The sequence below is a fragment of the Mobula hypostoma genome, chromosome 20 (assembly GCF_963921235.1).
Source record: "Mobula hypostoma chromosome 20, sMobHyp1.1, whole genome shotgun sequence".
Lineage (NCBI taxonomy): Eukaryota > Metazoa > Chordata > Chondrichthyes > Myliobatiformes > Myliobatidae > Mobula > Mobula hypostoma.
In genome coordinates this window covers 49205787-49225468 of record NC_086116.1, presented here as the reverse complement: position 1 = coordinate 49225468, position 19682 = coordinate 49205787, and the positions used below count along the sequence as shown (strand labels likewise).

Genomic DNA, 19682 nt, shown 5'->3' with positions numbered 1-19682 from the left:
ATGTACTGTATCTACTTTCATACATCAGGCCTCTGGAAATGCCAAAGTTTGTCCTGCAAAAACAGCAGGTCCTTTCTGGATTGTTTGGCCATTGTTATTAAAATTCTTCCATGGCAAGAAATTCTGTTTGGCTCAGTTCCTGGCACAGTGTAATTTTGCATGTGCTGTGAGGGTTAATCGTCGCTCATTATGCGCAGTAAGATATTACAAGCTTATTCCGCTGAAGTATACCCATGCCGATAACCTATTGATTCCATGAATTAAAAGGAACAAATTTGGACAAAAAGCTACATTCATTATGTGTCATGTAGAATATTTTTAACCATTTGGATAAAAGAAAGAAAGTCAATTATTTTCTACTTTATTTTAAAATATCTTTTTCCCCGTGTTGATATGCAGATCGACATGAAGTTTCCAATCTAAGGAAACTTCCGTTAATAATTAGCCCTTAATTGCTCAGCGTTGTGCCTGATTGTTTCATTTCTCCCAGCTCCCCATGGAATAGAAGAGGTCTCATCCCTCTCTGTCTTAGCAGTTAAACAACACAAACTCAGACTAAACCTCAGTAACACCAGCTAATTGGTATAGAGTTATTGAAAATCTGAAACCTTGAGCAAACTTTGGTTCAAATCACTATTACTTGAGTTTTTTAATTGAATTGTTTTATATGTACATTAAAAAAGGAACATTTGGTATTTCAGGCAGCTCTTGTCAAACTTACAAGATTGGCCCAGCATGGTTTTATGGAGAATAAAATTCTTACCCCATATTATATTTCAACTCCATTCTCAAACTACTGTGGCAGGATTTCATTTTGCCATTTTCCTCAGCAATTTTGACCTTCTTAAATGAAAGTAAATGTCAATTTGTTGTGAAATAAGATTAGATTATACTTCTAAGGTCTGGATTTAGACAGACTGTAGTTACTATGTAAATACTTCTGACTTCTCTTTGAATCTGGAATTCACAGGTGATGAGCCCCAATGATGACTGACAGCTTCCACTCTTGTCATCGACAGTTTTGGTGTTTATCTTCATCTTGATAAATTTGTCCATGTTTTGCTCTTTTTTTTTGTCTTTACTTGTGCTGCAGTTTCACTGGAGATTCCAAAACAAGCTCAAGCATGCGCTATGTGGAAACCCAGTCTATGCAGATTGGGGCCTCTTACATGCTGCAGTTTAACCTGGTGATGGGCTGTGGGAAGCCTTTTACGCTGCACGTGGACAACCAAATCAGCCTGGAGTACTCCACCAACCATGGCCTGACCTGGCATCTCGTACAGGAGGTAAATACTGTGTTATTGGGCTTGCCAGGCGTTAAGTACACAGAGAGATATAGGCTTAAAGTTGGTGCTTCTGTGAATTGGAACTAAAGATTTCCTGTTGCAATGAGCTTGTTATGTCACCTTTAAGCATCATGACACCAATGAACCACTGCCCTTTTGCTATCAAGTAACAATTCATCAGGTTAAGTTGCTTAATTGTAGTAGAGTAAGTTAAAAATGTTAAATTTTGCAAAAGGAAGTGAAACCTTCAGAACACCTGTTATTGCTGGCAGTCAGTAAATTAAGCAGGTAGTTATAACTCCACTGGCTGGCAATGTTCTCTTCAACGACAGCTCATCATTTGGGGTAATCTTACTCTTTATCAAGTTCATTTTAGTTTTTACTTTCATCTTATAGAAATCTATTTTCTAAGATGGTCTGTAATGTTTCAGGCACACACTTGTCATATTAAATGCATGTGTACTTAAAGATCTTTGAGCAGAGCTATTGGACAAACTTTGCATAATTTGGATGGAAAAATGTGTGGACAGCTGGCGACTGGTTTGCAGTCTGCCAGTGGACTGTTGACCCAATAGTGTTATGAATATTAAGGCACCAGTTTGCATTTCAGTGCCTTTTTGTGCCAGAATCTGCAAACGAGTTATGCTTAACAAGCCCAGAAAGTGGTTTATCTTCTGCACCTTTTTTTCCCCTGTCTGTCCTGCACTTTGACGTGTAGGGTAAAATCATTACTTAAACTGATATTGATGGTATGACCTGCGCCAAATGTGCATTTTTAAAGAACAAGAGTCTTGCTTGTGATTCTATTTAAATTTGAATAGAACCAATCATTTTGTGTTGATTTTTCTCACACTGCTGTTATGTTTTTTTGGATTCCATACACTGTAGCTTTACCCACATTAAGCATTACTTTGACTTTCAATTCCATCTTCTCAATCTGGGAAAACTTAAATTGTCCAGGCTTGACCCTTTTCAGAGCTATTGTGGATGGGCTAACACTGGTTCCCAGTGTTCCTCAATCTTTAGTGTGAGTGTCCTTTTGTCCTTTCCAATAATTTTTTCTACTTCTTTTATCTTCATCGTAGCTCTACCAATGGCAGGATTGGTGCAGGCAGCTGCTTCTCTTCCTCTCTGATCTTACTCTAGCTTCAATGACAGCACCATCACTTGCAAAACTAATACTGCAGTAGTGTACTGGGGTCTGAGTTAGCCAAAGGCTTGATCTTTCGCAGCAACAGAAGGGAGATTCAGATTTTCACAAATTAATTGATTTCTGTGTGACACAAGCCAATTAATTGATATGCCTTGAATTTTTCTGTTGTTATCTCAAATGTGGCTAATTTGGAGACTGTTCTCACATTTGTTAATTTGAAATGCCAACGTGAGAAATGTGTGGGTGGCGTGGCAGTGGAGCTGTTAGTGCATTGCTGTACAGTGCCAACTTTCACCGATTGTAGTTCAATTCCAGCTGCTGCCTCTTAGGAGTTTGTACATTCTCCCCGCGATCACTTGGGTTTCTTCTGGGGGCTCCGGTTGCCTCCAACTTTCCAAATATGTGGTTAGGGTCAATAAGTTGCGGGCACGCTATGTTGGTGCTAGAAGTGTGGTAACATTTGCGGGCTGCCCAGCACAGTCCTCGCTGATTTGATTTGATGCAAAATGGAGCATTTCACTGTATGCCCTTTTTATTATTTTTTTTTATTGCAACACCAACAAATTACATTCAATATAACCAGTTGCCAATTACATTTTGACTGTTTAAACCAGATATCCCCCAACCTTCATCACCCCTCTCACCCCCATCCCTCTCCCCTCCACCAATCAACTGAATAGTAGTACATACACAGACAAAGCACTCCTATTTTAACAAAAGATCTTTTAAGTTAGATATCAAATTTGTCCACATCATGATTGTGTTTGGTCGTGTATCATTTGCTCTTGCTGATGAAAGTTCCAGGTAAGAAATGTCCAAAAAGCTCCGAAACCAGTGAGTATTTGAAATATCATGGGGAGGTTTCCAACGCTGGACTACAATCTTCTCAGCTGCAGTCAGGCCCGCCAGCCAGATTTTGCGTGTTTTTTCCATAAGGGAAAGGTGGGAGTCATCATTTAGAAGATGTACAGCGGGGTCCATTGGTAATTGTACCCCTGTTAGTTCTGTAAGAATACTGATAACCTTCCCCCACAAACCAAAAACCCCTGGACATTCCCATACAACATGTATAAAAGAGCCAATGGGTGCATGGGGGCAAAATGAGCAATAAGGGTCAGGAACCAGTCCCATTTGATGTCTAATTCTCGGTGTTAAATATGCTGTATGACAAAATTTCAAGTGTATATACCGATGATTTGGGTTTTTCGAAGACGAGGCAGCATTATCCCAAATCGCATCCCAAGACGTCTTGTCCCGATTCAGATATGTCCCTATCCCAAGCTTTTACTGTATGTTTTGATGTTCCAAGTACATGTGACAAATAAAACTAATCCTTATTTTCTGATGCATACAGTATTTTATTTCTGGAAATGCAATTTTTAAAATTCCAACTAGCCACTGTATGAATAGTGAATATAGAATGATGTGACAATAGCAAAAAAAAAATCACTGAAATATAGTTACCACTTTTAAGAAACACAGTTAGGATTAGAATTGTGAAAAATACATGGATTGATATCGCTTTGCCAGGTCAAGCCCAGATTTACTTTTTCTGTTCTGAAATTAGAGTGATCTAATCATTGTTAAGATTTACTCCTGCTGCCTTTGCGCAGGGTGATGTGGGATTTTAACATGTATGATGATCTTGATATCCTTTGCCTTGACATTTTCCTGCAGGAATGCTTTCCCAGCATGCCTAGTTGCCAAGAGTTCACCTCTGCCAGTATTTATCATTCCTCAGAGTTCTCACAGTGGAAAAGAGTAACGGTGTCCCTGCAGCAGAAAACATGGTAAGAATATCTTTGCAGGCATTAATCCTTGGGAATGGGCCAAATATAAGATGAATCATTGTCTTCCCACCAACTGTCCCTATCATAAATCTATAAAATGTGAAATAAAAGGCACCAGGTAAATTAACTATGACTGGCTTCTCCCCAACCTGTGACGATGGGTTTAATTATCTTAACAGCTGTTATGTACTCAAATTAATTTTTAATCTCTATAATAGCCATAAACATTTTAACAAGCTTCTGTTTAGCATTGATGGAATATGTGCAGTTTTTTGGTATCTTGTTGAACGTATTCAAACCACAAAGAGCACCGATGTTCAAATATGTTCAAGTGTGTCAAATGGGATTTGTTAATCTAAGCACCAGTTTCATTAAGCATTTGCAGGACATTTAAGCAACACCGCAGATTGAGCATGCCTTTTTTTTCGCAATCACTTTAAGTATCGAATACAGCTCAAACAAATTGCATTTGTTATTGCTTTATGAAAATGAATTTGGCTTTATGTGTGGATATTTGCATATCAGCACTGCAGATGAGATGCAAGCAGCTGTCAGGGACAGTTTTTTTTATTAAGCCAGAGTAATTATCACCTTTGAGTTTTGGAGTATAAATATTAAAATACTATTACATTATCTGGTATTTGACAGGGGAAGGCATGTTGGAACATTCACTTATAATCATTTGATCTTCCTAACTGATTGACCTTGAAAGCCAGCTTGAGGTTTTTTCCAAAGTGTAACATATGCAGTTTGCATTGAAGTTTAGAATCCTAAAGTTCTGCAATTCAGAGCACTCGGGACTGTAGAAAGGAAATACGTGCTCCAGGGAAGGAAGACAGTCTTTGAAACACCGTTCTTCACGTAACAAGTCAGCCCTTGATCTTTCTCGAACAGATTCACCCGTTAAATAATGTGTCCATGAATATCTACTGTTGTTAATTGGTGTGGGACAAATATACAGACACTAAATACAGTAATTGATTAGCATAGAAACTACTAATGTAGTAAATCATCTTCTTAGCTCGGCCGAGTCATCCAACAATTACCAAAATGAATAATTATATTGAGGTTTAACTTCCTTTAACCGTTGTAATTGGGCAAAGTGTTTCATCATGAGGAAATGTACTAGAATTAGAAACCTCCAGTGGTGAAGTTTTTCCAAATATTCTCATTGAGGTTTCAGATCAGTACACTTCAACACTGCCTTCACCCCTTGAGCACCGTTGTACAAGGGTCAAAGAGCAACATCCATCCTCTTTACAATGTTGTTTGTTTGCAATATATCCTGAAGAACAAGTGCATGGTACACACTGTTTCTTTTTATGACCCTCTCCAATAGTTCAATGGTTCCAGTCAATATCACAGAACATATACAATATACAGCCTGAAATCCTTACTCTCCGCAGACATCCTCAAAACAGAAGAAAAACCCCAAAGACTAAATGAAAGGAAAAATGTTAAACATCACTGTTGTCCTTCTTTAGTTGGGGGATTGGGTTCAAGAACCATGGGGTAACATCACAGGTTTATAAAACCTTGGTTAGGCCACATTGTGTTTAGTTCTGGTCAGTTGTTATAGGAAGGATGCAGGAGCTTTGAAGCGAGTGCGGAGGAGGTTTGCCAGGATGCTACCTGGACTAGAGGGCAAATCCTTATAGGTTGAGTGAGCTAGGGATTTTCTCTTTGGAGTGAAGGAGGATGAGATATGATGATAGATGTATACAAGATGATGAGAGGCATAGACAGAGTGGATAGCCAGAGTCTTTTTCCAAGTGTGGAAATGGCTAATACGGTGGGGGGGGGGGGCATAATTTTAAGGTGCTTGGAAGAAAGTATAGGGGATGTCAGAGGTAAGTTTATACATAGAGATTGGTGGGTACATAGAACACCCTACCAGGGATAGGGGTAGAGGCAGACACATTAGGGGCCTTTAAGAAACTCTTAGTTAAGAACAAGGATGATAGAAAATTGGAGGGTTATGTCGAAGGGAAGGGTTAGACTGATCTTAGTGTAGGTTAAGTGGTCAGCACATCATCGTGGACCAAAAAGTCTGTACTGTGTTGTAATGTTCTATTAAATGTTAAAACCCCAAAGAACTTCGGACATCGGGTTTGGCTGTTGCTATCACAAATGAATGCTGCTCCATCTCCAGAAATCTTAATTCTAGTAAGGAGAAGCCATCTGTGATGTACTGATGATGCTTTCCCCTTGCTGGGAAGACTCGTGCCACTGTGCTGGAAAAGGTCAACTAAGACAGTTAATGAGCAGGAAACCAGACTTGAGGTGGTATAACCAATTTGATGTGATTACTCTTATCATGTGAAGTAATTAGAAAATTACAGGTGTTTCTTTAGTGATTAACTGCTCTAGAATAAAACAAATACCTCAGACCTATCAGTTTCCATCTTGTAAAGGAGGTTTCAACATTTGTGGGTCTGATATGTTAATTCTGATGGCTAACGCTTCTTTTTAAACTTGTTCAGGTCAAGTGCTACACGTTTCCGCTGGAGACAGAGCTATTACATGATTCAAGATGAATGGGCGTTAGATGATATTTATATTGGACAGCAGTGTCCTGGGATGTGTAATGGCCATGGATGGTGTCACAACGGATTATGCAGGTATGTGGGTGTATTAACCTACAATTATTGTCTTGTCTGTGTGTATGTGCTGGGAAGAACAAGGGCAGTGAGACCCTTGAGCCTGTTAAACCATTCAGTTCATTCATGAATGATCTGTACCTCCCCTTCATTACCCACCTTTGACCTGTGTCCCTTGTTAGCCTTGAAAGGTACACTGTTCAATGTAAGGTTCTAGCAATGAAGAAAACATTCTGTTGTTTGAAGCTAAAATAAGGTCTATGATGGCGCACAAGGAATGATGGATTTGATTTTTATCAATCCATATTTTGTATTTAGTTACACATTTGATTATTTTTGTAATTTATTTTATGACCTTACAATTATTTGTGTCATCATCCTTTTAAGGTAAAATGGGCTGGCTGAATACAGCTTCCAGACATGATTCAGAAGTACATGATCTCAGTACTGTGGCTGAGAATGTTTATCTCTTTCTTTGAAGTTGTGACCCAGGTTATCGTGGATCTTCCTGCAAGCCAGAGGTCATGCTACCTTCAACAGTGACATGTGACTTTGAGAATGAGGCTGTGATGAAGAATGATTGGCAGGAAGTGATTGGTGGACAAATTGTTCGGCCCGAGGAAGGCTGTGGAATAATTTCCTCTGGTTCGTCTCTCTATTTCTCTGAGGTAAATGTCTAACACAATGTGCATCAGTGTCGGTCAAAGGGGCTTTCATATTATGCAGGGATAAATGCTCGTCTTACATCATTTAAAAAAGTTATTAACAAAGATAAGCTATATCTTCAGTGAAATGTTTAGGGGGAGCATGAGGAGGATCTTCTTCACCCTGGGGATTTCAACGTTTAAGAGAAGTTTAGATGTAAATGTAAGTTCAGGCTTCCTGTTGGATTCTTATCTCTTGTCGCACTCTTGGCTTCAGCAAGACCGTAGTAAAAGAGGGACATTTGATATAAATGACCTTGGCCGAGCAAGATGAAAAACAAACTGGATATGTGACTTTCATATCCAGAAAAGGTACAGGAAAAATCAAGTGAGAATACATTCAAGTTTTACAATGATCTCAAGCCCATCGTCACCATAAGGGGCTTCATTGGAAGAACTTGGGTGCTTTGGGAGTGGAGAGAAACTCACAGTGGGGTGAAGTACAAACTGATAGTTTCCTCCGACATTCACACTTTACAAAGAGCAAACTCCACTGATCTGTGTGCACACCTTTTGTCATTGCTGCCAAATGTTTTAACAATGTAAACCCAAAATGTATCAAACACTAACAATCATTCTGCTTGCATTTATTTGTTCATCCAGAATGGGAAGAGGCAGCTTGTTAGCTGGGACCTGGACACCCAATGGGTCGACTTCATCCAGTTTTATATTCGGATTGGAGGGAACACAGGATCTTGTAACACGCCCGACAGCAGAGAGGAGGGTGTTTTGCTGCAGTACAGCAATAATGGTGGTATTACCTGGAATCTGCTATCAGAAATGTACTTCTCTGATTTCAGTCAACCCAGGTATGATGCAGGGCCAATGCACAAACCTACTCCTACCTTGTTGGTGAGCTTCAAGGCAAATAAACAATTGTTCGAACTGATCGCTATTGCACTGTATCACATAAAGTTACTCATCAAAGGTGCGTTGGCCAGATTGGTCTCAGTAGCGTCGTTTGTTTGTCACCAAAATTGCCGCTGACGGTGCCACCTCTCACCTCAGCTTTGTCAACGGAATGTGACACCTGGAGAAACCCAATGTCCTCCAAGAGTGGCTCTCCTGCTTTCCCCGTGCATGCTGGCTTTCTGGTGTAGGTGCTGCTTGACCTGGGCACCTGTGCCCTCTTGCTGCAACACCTGAGTTCCCAGCCCATTATCTTTCAGAAAGCAAGCAAGCTAGCTAACCCAACGACTGATGGGTCAGGTGGCCCCGCAGATGTTCCAGGTCTATTTACCTGAGATATAGGCTCTTTCTTTTTCTGAGAATGGACTAGGAGGTTAAAATTAAAGCAAATTGATTTTGTTTTTGTTCCTTTTGTGTTAAATTAAACAGATTTGTCTATTTTGAGCTTCCGGCTTCTGCTAAGACGACTTGTACGAGGTTCCGGTGGTGGCAGCCAGTTCACTCTGGCGAGGGGTATGATCAGTGGGCTATCGATGACATCATCATTTTGTCAGAGCGGCAGAAACAAATCATCCCTGTCATCACACCAACGATACAGCAGGTACTAATGTAATAATTTTACTTGAGAACTTTACTTGACGAAAGCCCAGTTCCATGTTCACATTGCATATTACTTCAGATTCATCTTGCATATCGCTACTTGAGCAGTCGGTTAGAGTTGTACATCTTGACTGTAGATTCACCCATGATTTCATGTGTAGCCATTCAGATGGATACTGAGAGACTGTAGAAATTTCATTCTGAATAAATAGCTCACCGTGTGAACCATCAACTCATCAACCCAGTCACAGCTTATTTGCTTATTTTTCACTTGCGTGACAAGTGGCTATATCTTTCCCAACCCTTTCTCAAATGGAGGGGGAAGGGGGTGCCAATGGAGAACCAGCTTTTTGGGGAAGGTTAAAAGACAAAACTTGTATCCGGAATGTAGTTTCTCACGTCACAGGTTAACCCTGAATTGTGCCAGGATTGGTCTTGGTGCAGAAAGTATTTTGTGTGCTCCACTACGAAGTCTGATCCCCATGAGCGGCACACTGGCATAGTGGTCAGCACAACGCTTTACAGAGCAGGCGACCGGGGTTCAATTCCTGCCGCTGCCTGTAAGGAGTTTGGACGCTGTCCCCGTGACTGCGAGGGTTTCCTCCGGGTGCTGCGGTTTCCTCTCTCGGTCCAAAGACATACCAGTGGGTAGGTAAATTGGTCATTGTAAATAGCCCTGTGATTAGGCTGGCATTTAATCGGGGGTTGCTGGGCGGTGCGGCTCAGAGGGCTGGAAGGGCCTATTCTGCACTGTATCTTAATTAATCAAAATTAAAATTTGGGGCAAATGTCTAAGGTTCTCTGTTATGAATTCTACCTCTTTACAACTGTTACAATTAACCTGTAGTCTTTTACCAAAAGTATAAAATGATATTTGACATGTCTGACTGTTGAAGAGTAAATGATATTTTTCTTTGCTAGACCTGCTATTTTGCCTGCAGCTAATCTACATTTTCATCACTGTCAATTCTGACATCCCATTTTAACCCTTTCACCTGACGCTCATAGCAAATAAATACACTTGTGCATAAAGTAAAACTGCTGACAGTCTTACTCAGTAGGCAGGGAAATTGCTCCTTAGGGTGTTTCAGGTGTTTGCTCTTCCACTGTGGTTACAAAAGAATTTACAAGTTTTACGTTAAATGATTCAGCATAGATTGACTGGTAGTTATCAGGTGAGCAGATGACTGTTCGCAATATGCACTTCAAATTTGTTCTTTGCACAAGTCTTGTTTAGGCTGTTTTTAATGTAGTCATGTCCATTAACAATTAAATGTGGTGTTTGAGTAGCTTTAGCTGTGTGGGATCAATGTTAGGCTCCACATCACAGCTCATCAGTTGATCACACAAAACCTGATTGGCCCAGGATGAACTGAGCTGCTAATTGTCAACTTTTAAATTAAACATGCAGTAATATCAATAGGGACAGACTCCTCTACAAATGGTTAAAAAAAAGGTATTTTCAAAGCGCCAAACCTCTGTGGAATATTTAAAAAATCAACAGTGTTCTTTACTTCAGAGCTAATCTTGATTAGTATTAGTGTCCGAAGGAGTTGAGTACAAAGTTCCTTCGGTTAGGAAAATTTCTATGCAACTGATGTTCTTGATAAAGTAACATTTTTAAGCTCTCTTGTCTTCAGTGCTGGAGCTGTTTAGGATGAGCAGAATCCCATCTAAATCTCATTCACCAGTGGTTCACTCAACTGATGTCCTGCCAATCACTCCCAGGGTTTCAAGTGTCAGAGGCAGCTAATGGAGTGCCAGTCACGTTCCAAGAACCTGAAATCCAGCTCTTTTAATCACCCTCAGATGAACCACAATGTTTGGAATAAAATATAGATTGATGACCTTGATACACTGGGAGCAATCTCTGAAAGACTGGAATTGCTCAAGGGAATTGGTTTCGGAAACAGATGTACATTTTATCCACTCATCAATCTTGGCCTGAAATCTAATCACTGAAATGGAGGATTTTCATCATTGATCAACATTAATAAAAACATTTTGATTAGTCAAGGTTATAGTCCATGTAATACTGTGATATATCTAATAACTGAGTAAATTATGTTATCTCAATTGTACCATTATAAATGTTTTTAAATTGTCAAAGAGATACTGTAACTAAACAGTTTGGCAATCATTAGGATATAGAAGGTTAATGAGTTTCAAAATATTTGAGTGTTCATAATAAATCCTTTATTTCTTGTTACAATTTCAGTTCTAAGCTACGTCACATTGGTTATATTTCAACTACTTGCTCAGAGAAAACTGTTCCTAGTTACCCCAGCAACTGACCTTACACAAAAATAACTCTACAATAATATTCCTTTAACGGGAAGTAGGAGCATTCTTGACTCTGGAGGTCCCTTTTAAGTCCTGGGAAAGGAAAGCTTTCGTAGTTTCCTCAATCATCATGATGAGCATCTGCAGTTGAAACAGTAAAATTCCTATCTGGGCCCAGGATTCTTCATAATTTGGCTTACTTATCAAACAAATCTCAGTTTTATATGAGCCATAATTTTTACATTGCAATAAAATGATTGGTTGCTGTAATCATTGGCAAAACTCTGGATTAGGCTCTATGAACATGTGAGTGGAAATAGTTTTAAAATTACATACTGCCTCAGTAATCAAGGGACAGGGTGTTTATTGTTACATAATCTCATTCTTCCTTTAAAGTCATTCTACTTGGCAAAATCAACACAAAAATAAGAGGTCCTTTTGCTATTTCCAGTTATTTTAGGCAAGGTATATGGCCAGAAAGTATCAATTTTTATGCTGGAGATTATGTTTGGAAGTTATGGACCCAGAGAGCAAATAAAATTCATACTTATAGTACGAAAGCACTTGGAGAATCCCATTCAAGTTCTTTGATTTATTACTGGTAAGAGCATGCCTGTTTGGGCAATGAAGATAAAGGTAATTTTCCTCTTGATATTTGTTTCATTTGAAAGTGGCTTTTGTAAAGTTCCCTGAAGGCAACATCAATTTCTGTGTATTAGTAAGAGGAAAGTTGAACTCAGTCTTACACCATGACTAGGTCTGCCAAGACCTGAAATGCTCTGTGTCTAAAGGTTGTGGTTTTTTGCCGGTCAACATTCATTGCAAGTTGAGGTGCATCAAAGTATTTCTCCCGTAATCCTTGAATATTTCCAGTGAAGCCTGGTTATGGTAAATTAAAAAAGGGCAGCATCTCCCACTGTCAGAAAAGTATGTGGAGTGATTCTCTGATGTGGTGGAGGGCATTACTTACAGAGAAAGCATGTCAGGAATTTGAGAGGATTTTGAGGATTAGTCCTTTAAGGGCACTCGTTTATTACCATGGTTTCAGATGCGTCTTTAGCACTTAGAGGTAAAAGTTAAGGCTGGTTCTACTTCACTGCAGTTATGTGTAGGGAATGGTAGAAGTCCTCGTAGCTGTTAGTGGAAATGAGATGGAGGTAACCCTGCTGAACAGCCTGAATGGGCAAAGATGGACAACTAGTGAGCTTTGACAAGTACTTGAGGAGTCTCTCCCCAGGCCCACTTTTCTGCAATGATCCAATTCTGTGACTGATGTAAGAATTTATTTGAGGAACGCAGGTGAAGCATGCTCTGTTTTCTATTTTAAACAACCATTCCATTTCAGCTCAGTATAATGATTTTTACGCTGTCAGCCTGTACATGTATCCTCCACCGTCCAGGATATCACAAATAACCTTTGCAGGAACTGCTGCATATCTGCAAACTTAAAATAGTGTGAATGCTAGAGCCAGAACAAGTCTTGAGTTTGTTGTAACAAAAACCAGCTTCTTTTCTACTTAGGCAGGTAGCAGTTCATATAGAGTCAAAGTGTAGAATAATTGTGGTAATTTGTTCTAAAGTCTCAGCTTGTCCTGCTTTAGAGAACTGAAGCATGAAAGCTTAGTGTTCAGGTTCAGCAGGCAGGTAGTTCATCGTTTACAGCATCTGAATGTAGTAAAACAGTGGAGAACTAATGGCCATTAAATTGACAATTTCACTAAGCAAGGCTGTAATAAAGAGTCTGTCTGCCAGATTTTAACCACTGGGTTTACAACCAAATGCCTTTTTTGGTGTGGAAGTACTGTGACACACACATCTCCTAAAGTGCAGACAGCCGGAGAGTCTCCTTGATTGTAATGGAGGTTGCTCTGGAGAAGATTTGGTTTCAGATCTCATGACCAGGAAGCACACTTACAAGCGAGTCTGCCAGACCAGACTGAATTGTGTCTCAGCAGCAAATGGCTTGTAAGTAAGTGAACTGTTAGATTTGGATGTACATGGCAATGGATACCCATAATGGATCTTAGGCTGTGCATGGGGAAGTGCTCCAGCAGTTTGAGTTGCGGTTCATATACGGTCTACGTTTCACAGCCATAGAGGAGGCTGGCAAGGACAAAAGCCTTGTACAAGTTGATCTTAGTGGATATTGTGCTGGCATAGCATATATGATTGCAGGCGACCCAGGCTCTGACTAGCCTTCCAAATCCTGGCATTGATTTCTTTTATCCAAGGAACTGTCACTGGAGATGACACTACCAAGGTATCTAAATTCCTTTGCTCCCCTCAGTGTTGTGCCTTCAATGGTGATGGAAGGCAGCCCAGCAGCAGATCCAGCAGCAGGCTGAAATAAGCCCTCTGTATCACAAACCTAGAAGGCCTCAACAGGGCAAAGACTACCAGTACTGAAGCCATGATTCTGAAAGCACAACTCTGTTGGACCAGTCATGTTAAATGCATGGAGGTCTCCAGACCTCCTAAGCAGCTGCTCTTTGGCTAGTTGTCACAGGGAAGCAGAAATTGTAGCTGATCTGGCAAGAGGTTTAAAGACTGTGTGAAAGCCAGCATTGCTTTTTGCAGGCTTGCTCCCCAGCATCTGGAACATAGGGCACGAGACAGAATTGGTGGGCGTGCCTTGGTAAAACTTGCTCACGGCACCTTTGAAGAAAGGCAGACGTGGAGACCACCCAACAGAAGAGGAAAGCAGCAGAAACAGCCATGCCTAAGAAATCAGGACAATTCTCTTGTTCCCTTTGTCAATGTCTATACCATTCAAGAATTGGCCTCTACAGTCATCTCCAAACACAAATCAGATGAGCTGTACAAACACAATTGTCATCGTTGAAATCAACGGGCAAGCAACACCTGTTAGAGTTAGCACCAGCCTAAGGAAGCCTTCCAGGGCAGCCTTCTGACAATAGGCTGCTGGAGAGACTTACGGAAGTGCCAACCTACCCGCCACAGGAGCAGGGAGGAGATGGTTACTGTAGCTGTTGGGTGCCAGCAGGAGAGCTTTCTCCACTGCCCCTCCACCTTTGTTTTAGCAAACAATTTGGGATGACTCTGCATGTGAAGACCTGCGATAGAATTACCCTCTGGTTATTCACCTCCGACAACCTTAAACACCAGTTTTATCCAATGATTTATCCAGGACATCCCTCACTTGCCTTCTCCAGCTCCACAGTGCCTCTCCAGCTCTTCACTGACTGGGCTTTCCCTCTGCCCAGTCCACGTGGTAACTAATACTGGCTGCCAGAAATAGGAAGCCCTTTTATTTCACTGATCCCTATCAACATGCCTAGATCAAGCATCAACAGCTTGGATTTAGCTACAGATTCATTTAAAATAAAGCTGTATTATATACCAAAGATCAGCAATGCGATTTATCATTCTGTGTTAGGTGCTTATTTAAGTCATTCAATATCAGCGCAGTGGCTGGGCTGTAACTGATGGCTTTCTGCATGCTACTTCAAATATCTTGATATGGAAATGGATATTATGGTTCTGCCCCATCTATGCAATTGTTCAGAACGCTATGGTCTTTTAATAGTACAGGATCCACAAAATGATTTTGTACAGAAGTAGCAATAGGCTATTCAGTCCCTCAAGCTTGCTGTGCCGTTAAACAAGAATAAAACCGATCTTTTATCTCAGCACCAATTGCATGCCCTAACTCCACATTCCTTTGTCCCCTTAATATCCAAAGAAATCTATCTCTACCTTGAATGTACTCAGCACCACAGGCCTGCCAGATCGAGAATCCAAAGCATATCTACCTTCTGATCGTTGTCCAGAGTGGCACAGCCTTTATCTTGAACTGGAAACCATGGTTATAGATACTACATCAGGAGAAACAACAGACCTGCGTCAAGCACCGTAAGGAATTCTAGATGCTTCATCTTTCTAACAGGCATGTAGTTATATCAAAGTAAAAGGGCTCTTCAATGGTTGATTAGGCATGAGGGGTGGAATAGCTTATTTCTTTTTCTGTGTTCTTAATATCTCCCAATAGGACAAAAACCCCGATTACAGATATCAGTCTGCTGAATTTTACACTGCACGTTCTTTATTGCACGTACAGTATATTCTCCTTGAGAAGGGAGATCAGACCTCTCAGCAGGTCTGTATATAATTTCAGTGAGATGTAGTTACTCTCGTACTTAAATCCTTTTTTTTTTGGCAATGAACTGTTTTCTTCCTAATTGCTCACTGTGTTTGCACATTAAGTTCAACCACCTCTTTTTCTAAATGCCAACCTGTGATATTTATCATCACCTATTAGAAAGAATCTTCCTTAGCATTAATTAATCAAGAAAAATATTACTTAATATATTTGATTTATGATATTTGAAACTGAGTGTAAAGTTCAATGAACGGTGACATTTATTATTAGGTACTGCAAGGGTCTCATAAAGCAAAATAATTTGTAGGCAGGAGCCGAGGATCACAGTGACTATTTTATAGACATTCGCTTGAGTGTCCTTGGAATACTCGTGCATCTGCACCACTGCACTTCAAGGCTGAATCTGGTACAAACACTGTGGTTATAAGCAGCTTATCTGTCCATTCCACATGTGTTATTTGATGTTATCTTGTCTAGGATTCCTAATAATCCACCATCAAATGGCAACTCAACTGGATTTATTGTGTTTGAAGACAACTTTACATTAAGCAGCTCACTGCTGTATTATAGGCGCCGTATTGCAGCCTGATTTGCTGCCCAGTTGTTCCTTTGTAATTTAGCCATAGCTTTACCAGCACAATTGAATCATGTATATAGTTGTTTACACTCTATAACCTAGCTTTTCTTTAATGTCAGAACAGATTTGTTTGTTTTTAAAACCTTTTGTGGTAACATTAAAACATTCACAACATTTTTCATCTCACTGAAGCAGCTTGCAAGGATCTATCACAAACGCAAGGAAATCTGCAGATGCTGGAGATCCAAAGCAACTAACATAAAATGCCGGAGGAACTCAGCAGGTCAGGCAGCGCCTATGGAAAAGAGTGAACAGTTGATATTTTGGGCCAAAACCCTTCCTTTCCAATCCTGGTGAAGAGTCTCGGAATGAAACATCGACTGTTTACTCTTTTCCATAGATGCTGCTGGACCTGTTGCGTCCCTCCAGTGTTTTGTGTGTGTTGCTGCAATATTTACCATTTTACGCATTTTGTTTCTTTCTTGTCTTGCAGGACTACACACCGGCCTATGATATCCCGCTGAGCCAGCTGAGCATTTGGCTGATGTTGGCTAATGAAGGGATGGGCAGGAATGAGACTTTCTGCTCCATGACCCACTCATCCATGGTGTTTGCGAAATCGGATGGTGATCGGGTTGCTGTGACTCGGGACCTGACCCTGAAACCTGGATACCTGCTTCAGTTCAAGGTAGCGTGCATGCGTTTCATCACCTCACTGATGGCCCTTTGCACTGGCTCACCGAGGTTTCCTGTCTTCAGCCAGCTACAATTTTGTCTTTGCATGTCACGAATCAAATGGAAGTTTGCTATCTATAAACGATGACTTGTTTGTTAAGCAACTTTGCCCCATCTGCAACAAGCAGGATTCCCCTGTAGCCAACCGTTTTAGTTCCAGTCCCCATTCTCATTCCAACATGTAGGTCCATGGCCTCCTCTACTGCCATGATGAGAACACTCTCTGGCTGGAGAAGCAACACCTCATATTCCATCTGGGTAGCCCCCAACCTGAAGCATGAAGCATGGACATCAATTTCTCTAGCTTCCGGAAATTTCAACCTCTCCCCCTTCGCTCTTTTTCCATTCCCCATTCTGACTCTCCTTTTACCCCTTCTGTCTTCCCCTCACCTGCTTATCACCTCCCTTTGGTGCCCCTCCTTCTTTGCTTTCTCCCATGGTCCACTTTCCTCTCCTATCAGATTCCTTCTTCTTCAGACCTTTACCTTTTCCACCTATCACCTCCCAGCTTCTCACTTCAACCCTCTCTCTCGCCCCCCCCCACCTAGCTTCCCCCTCACCTGTCTTCACCTATCACCTTCTAGCTTGTACTCCTTCCCCTCCTCCCACCTCCTTATTCTGGCTTCTTCCCCCTTCCTTTCCAGTCCTGATAAAGGGCCACAGCCCGAAATGTCAACTCTATTCCTTTCCATAGATGCTGCCCGAGATTTTCCAGCATTTTGTGTGTTGCACTTATTTCTCAGGCATCTTTTATTTCACTTTCAAGATGTCCCGGAGTACTTTACAGCCAATGAAGTGCAATGCCTATTATAAAGTGGGAAAATCCCGCTAGAAGCAATTTGATCTGTTTTAGTGATGTTAGATGAGAGTAAGTAATGGCAAGGACTGCTGATAATTCCACTAAACTTCTTTGGAAGTATTACTGTGGGATTTCCTACGTCCAGCTGAGAGCTATTAAGTCTATCATCTTATCAGAGTATCAGCACCTCTAATAATGCAACCCCCCTGGAGTGAAACGTAAATTGTCGTGCTGCAGTATCTGGAATTAAGTGATATATTGCCGTTAAGAAAACTTGTATTCAGATGGGAGAAGAAATAAACAGATTAGGAGAAACTAACATCTAATCAACAGTGTTAGATCTGCAGGAACTAAATTAGGCGTTGAATCATGTTGTGTTATTCATAATAGAAACAACGAATCAGCTGGGAATTCTTCTTTCCAAACTCTGAATAAAGGTTTTAATATTTCTATTTAAAAGGCTGAAAATAGCATCAATGCAATTTCTTGCTAGTGTTGCAAAATGCAGGATCACACAGCTGGAGGATTCCAAGCAGTTCTGGTCACCATGTTACTAAATTGTCCTATTTAGTTTTTATGGCTTTCTATAATTTCCAAAACTGCTATGTATTCCACTACAAATACTGCTCGTGTAAGTTTGTAATGGTACAGCCATAGCAGATAAAAATCTATGGAATTGTTCTCACTTTAAATTGACTGGCTGCACTGCAGTCCAGATTTTAAGCAGCTGACATGATGATGCCCATGCATGTAAGATGTACAGGTTATGCACTTGTAATTGAAAATTAATGAACTGTGCCGAAATTTCTGATCAATATGTAACAGGTGAGAGCTGGATAATTGAAAGCTTGTAAAATAATGAAAGGCTTCAGAGGTTACAGCAGATTCATTACCACAGATCACTTCCCCCCCCCACCCCATCCCAGATTTATAGCCAGTTCTGTGATATTCCTCACAGGGAGGTTAAACTCTTTCGATCATCCTGCTTGGCTTTTCAGATGCTGATGCTTGACAATCTGAGTTTGACAATCACAAAGCAAAGTATCATTTTCCTCTCAGTTGCTAATAGTATTTCCTCGATGTATTCCAAAGCAAATGCCAACTACCAAGCAATCAACAACACTAGAGATGATAACGAACCCATTTCAGCTATCCTGCTACATGTAGTGTTTACTGTATGAGCCCTAATGCGAAGTTAACAACTGAACTCCCTTAACATACTTGTAAAAAAAAATTCATACAACTGCAATGAGTTTATTCCCAGCAAGCTCAGAACTAGAAAACTAAGAAGAAGAATTATTGCCCCAGAAATGGGAAGTCATAGTCATAGTCATACTTTATTGATCCCAGGGGAAATTGGTTTTTGTTACAGTTGCACCATAAATAATAAATAGTAATAGAACCATAAATAGTTAAATAGTAATATGTAAATTATGCCAGGAAATAAGTCCAGGACCTGCTTATTGGCTCAGGGTGTCTGACCCCCCCCAAGGGAGGAGTTGTAAAGTTTGATGGCCACAGGCAGGAATGACTTCCTATGACGCTCTGTGCTACATCTCGGTGGAATGAGTTTCTGGCTGAACGTACTCCTGTGCCCACCCAGTACATTATGTAGTGGATGGGAGACATTGTCCAAAATGGCATGCAACTTGGACAGCACCCTCTTTTCAGACACCACCGTCAGAGAGTCCTGTTCCATTCCCACAACATCACTGGCCTTGCGAATGAGTTTCTTGATTCTGTTGGTGTCTGCTACCCTCGGCCTGCTGCCCCAGCACACAACAGCAAACATGATAGCACTGGCCACCACAGACTTGTAGAACATCCTCAGCATCGTCCGGATTTGTGGATGAATATACAATTTTTTTCTCTGCCTAGTATTTTAAGAGACTTTCCAGCTCTTATATACGTTCATAGTGGTTAGCAGTGGCATAGGAATGTCATTAAGCATTTAGCTGTTCATATTTCTAGTTTCCAGCACAAAAACAAAAATTTGAGGGTTGAGTTTCCATGCATAATACAGTAGCAGCTGTACTAGAGCTGCCGCTTGAGAGATCCAATGACCTGGGTGTGATCCTGAAACCTCTGGGTGGAGCTTTTCTCCTGCATTGCAAACATGTGAAGGG

The 19682-nt window shown here is 40.7% G+C and overlaps 1 protein-coding gene across 3 annotated transcripts in view; it reads left to right on the top strand.

The window, feature by feature from the left end:
• The window catches only part of reln (reelin), a 329082-nt gene that overhangs the window by 204939 nt on the left and 104461 nt on the right, over nucleotides 1–19682 (top strand). For all 3 annotated transcript variants that reach the window (XM_063072853.1, XM_063072851.1, XM_063072852.1), the window contains 7 exons: nucleotides 1094–1286; nucleotides 4117–4229; nucleotides 6713–6850; nucleotides 7311–7497; nucleotides 8137–8342; nucleotides 8872–9043; nucleotides 16516–16710. In XM_063072853.1, coding sequence (XP_062928923.1) covers nucleotides 1094–1286; nucleotides 4117–4229; nucleotides 6713–6850; nucleotides 7311–7497; nucleotides 8137–8342; nucleotides 8872–9043; nucleotides 16516–16710 — 1204 coding nt within the window. The remainder of the gene's footprint in view (nucleotides 1–1093; nucleotides 1287–4116; nucleotides 4230–6712; nucleotides 6851–7310; nucleotides 7498–8136; nucleotides 8343–8871; nucleotides 9044–16515; nucleotides 16711–19682) is intronic.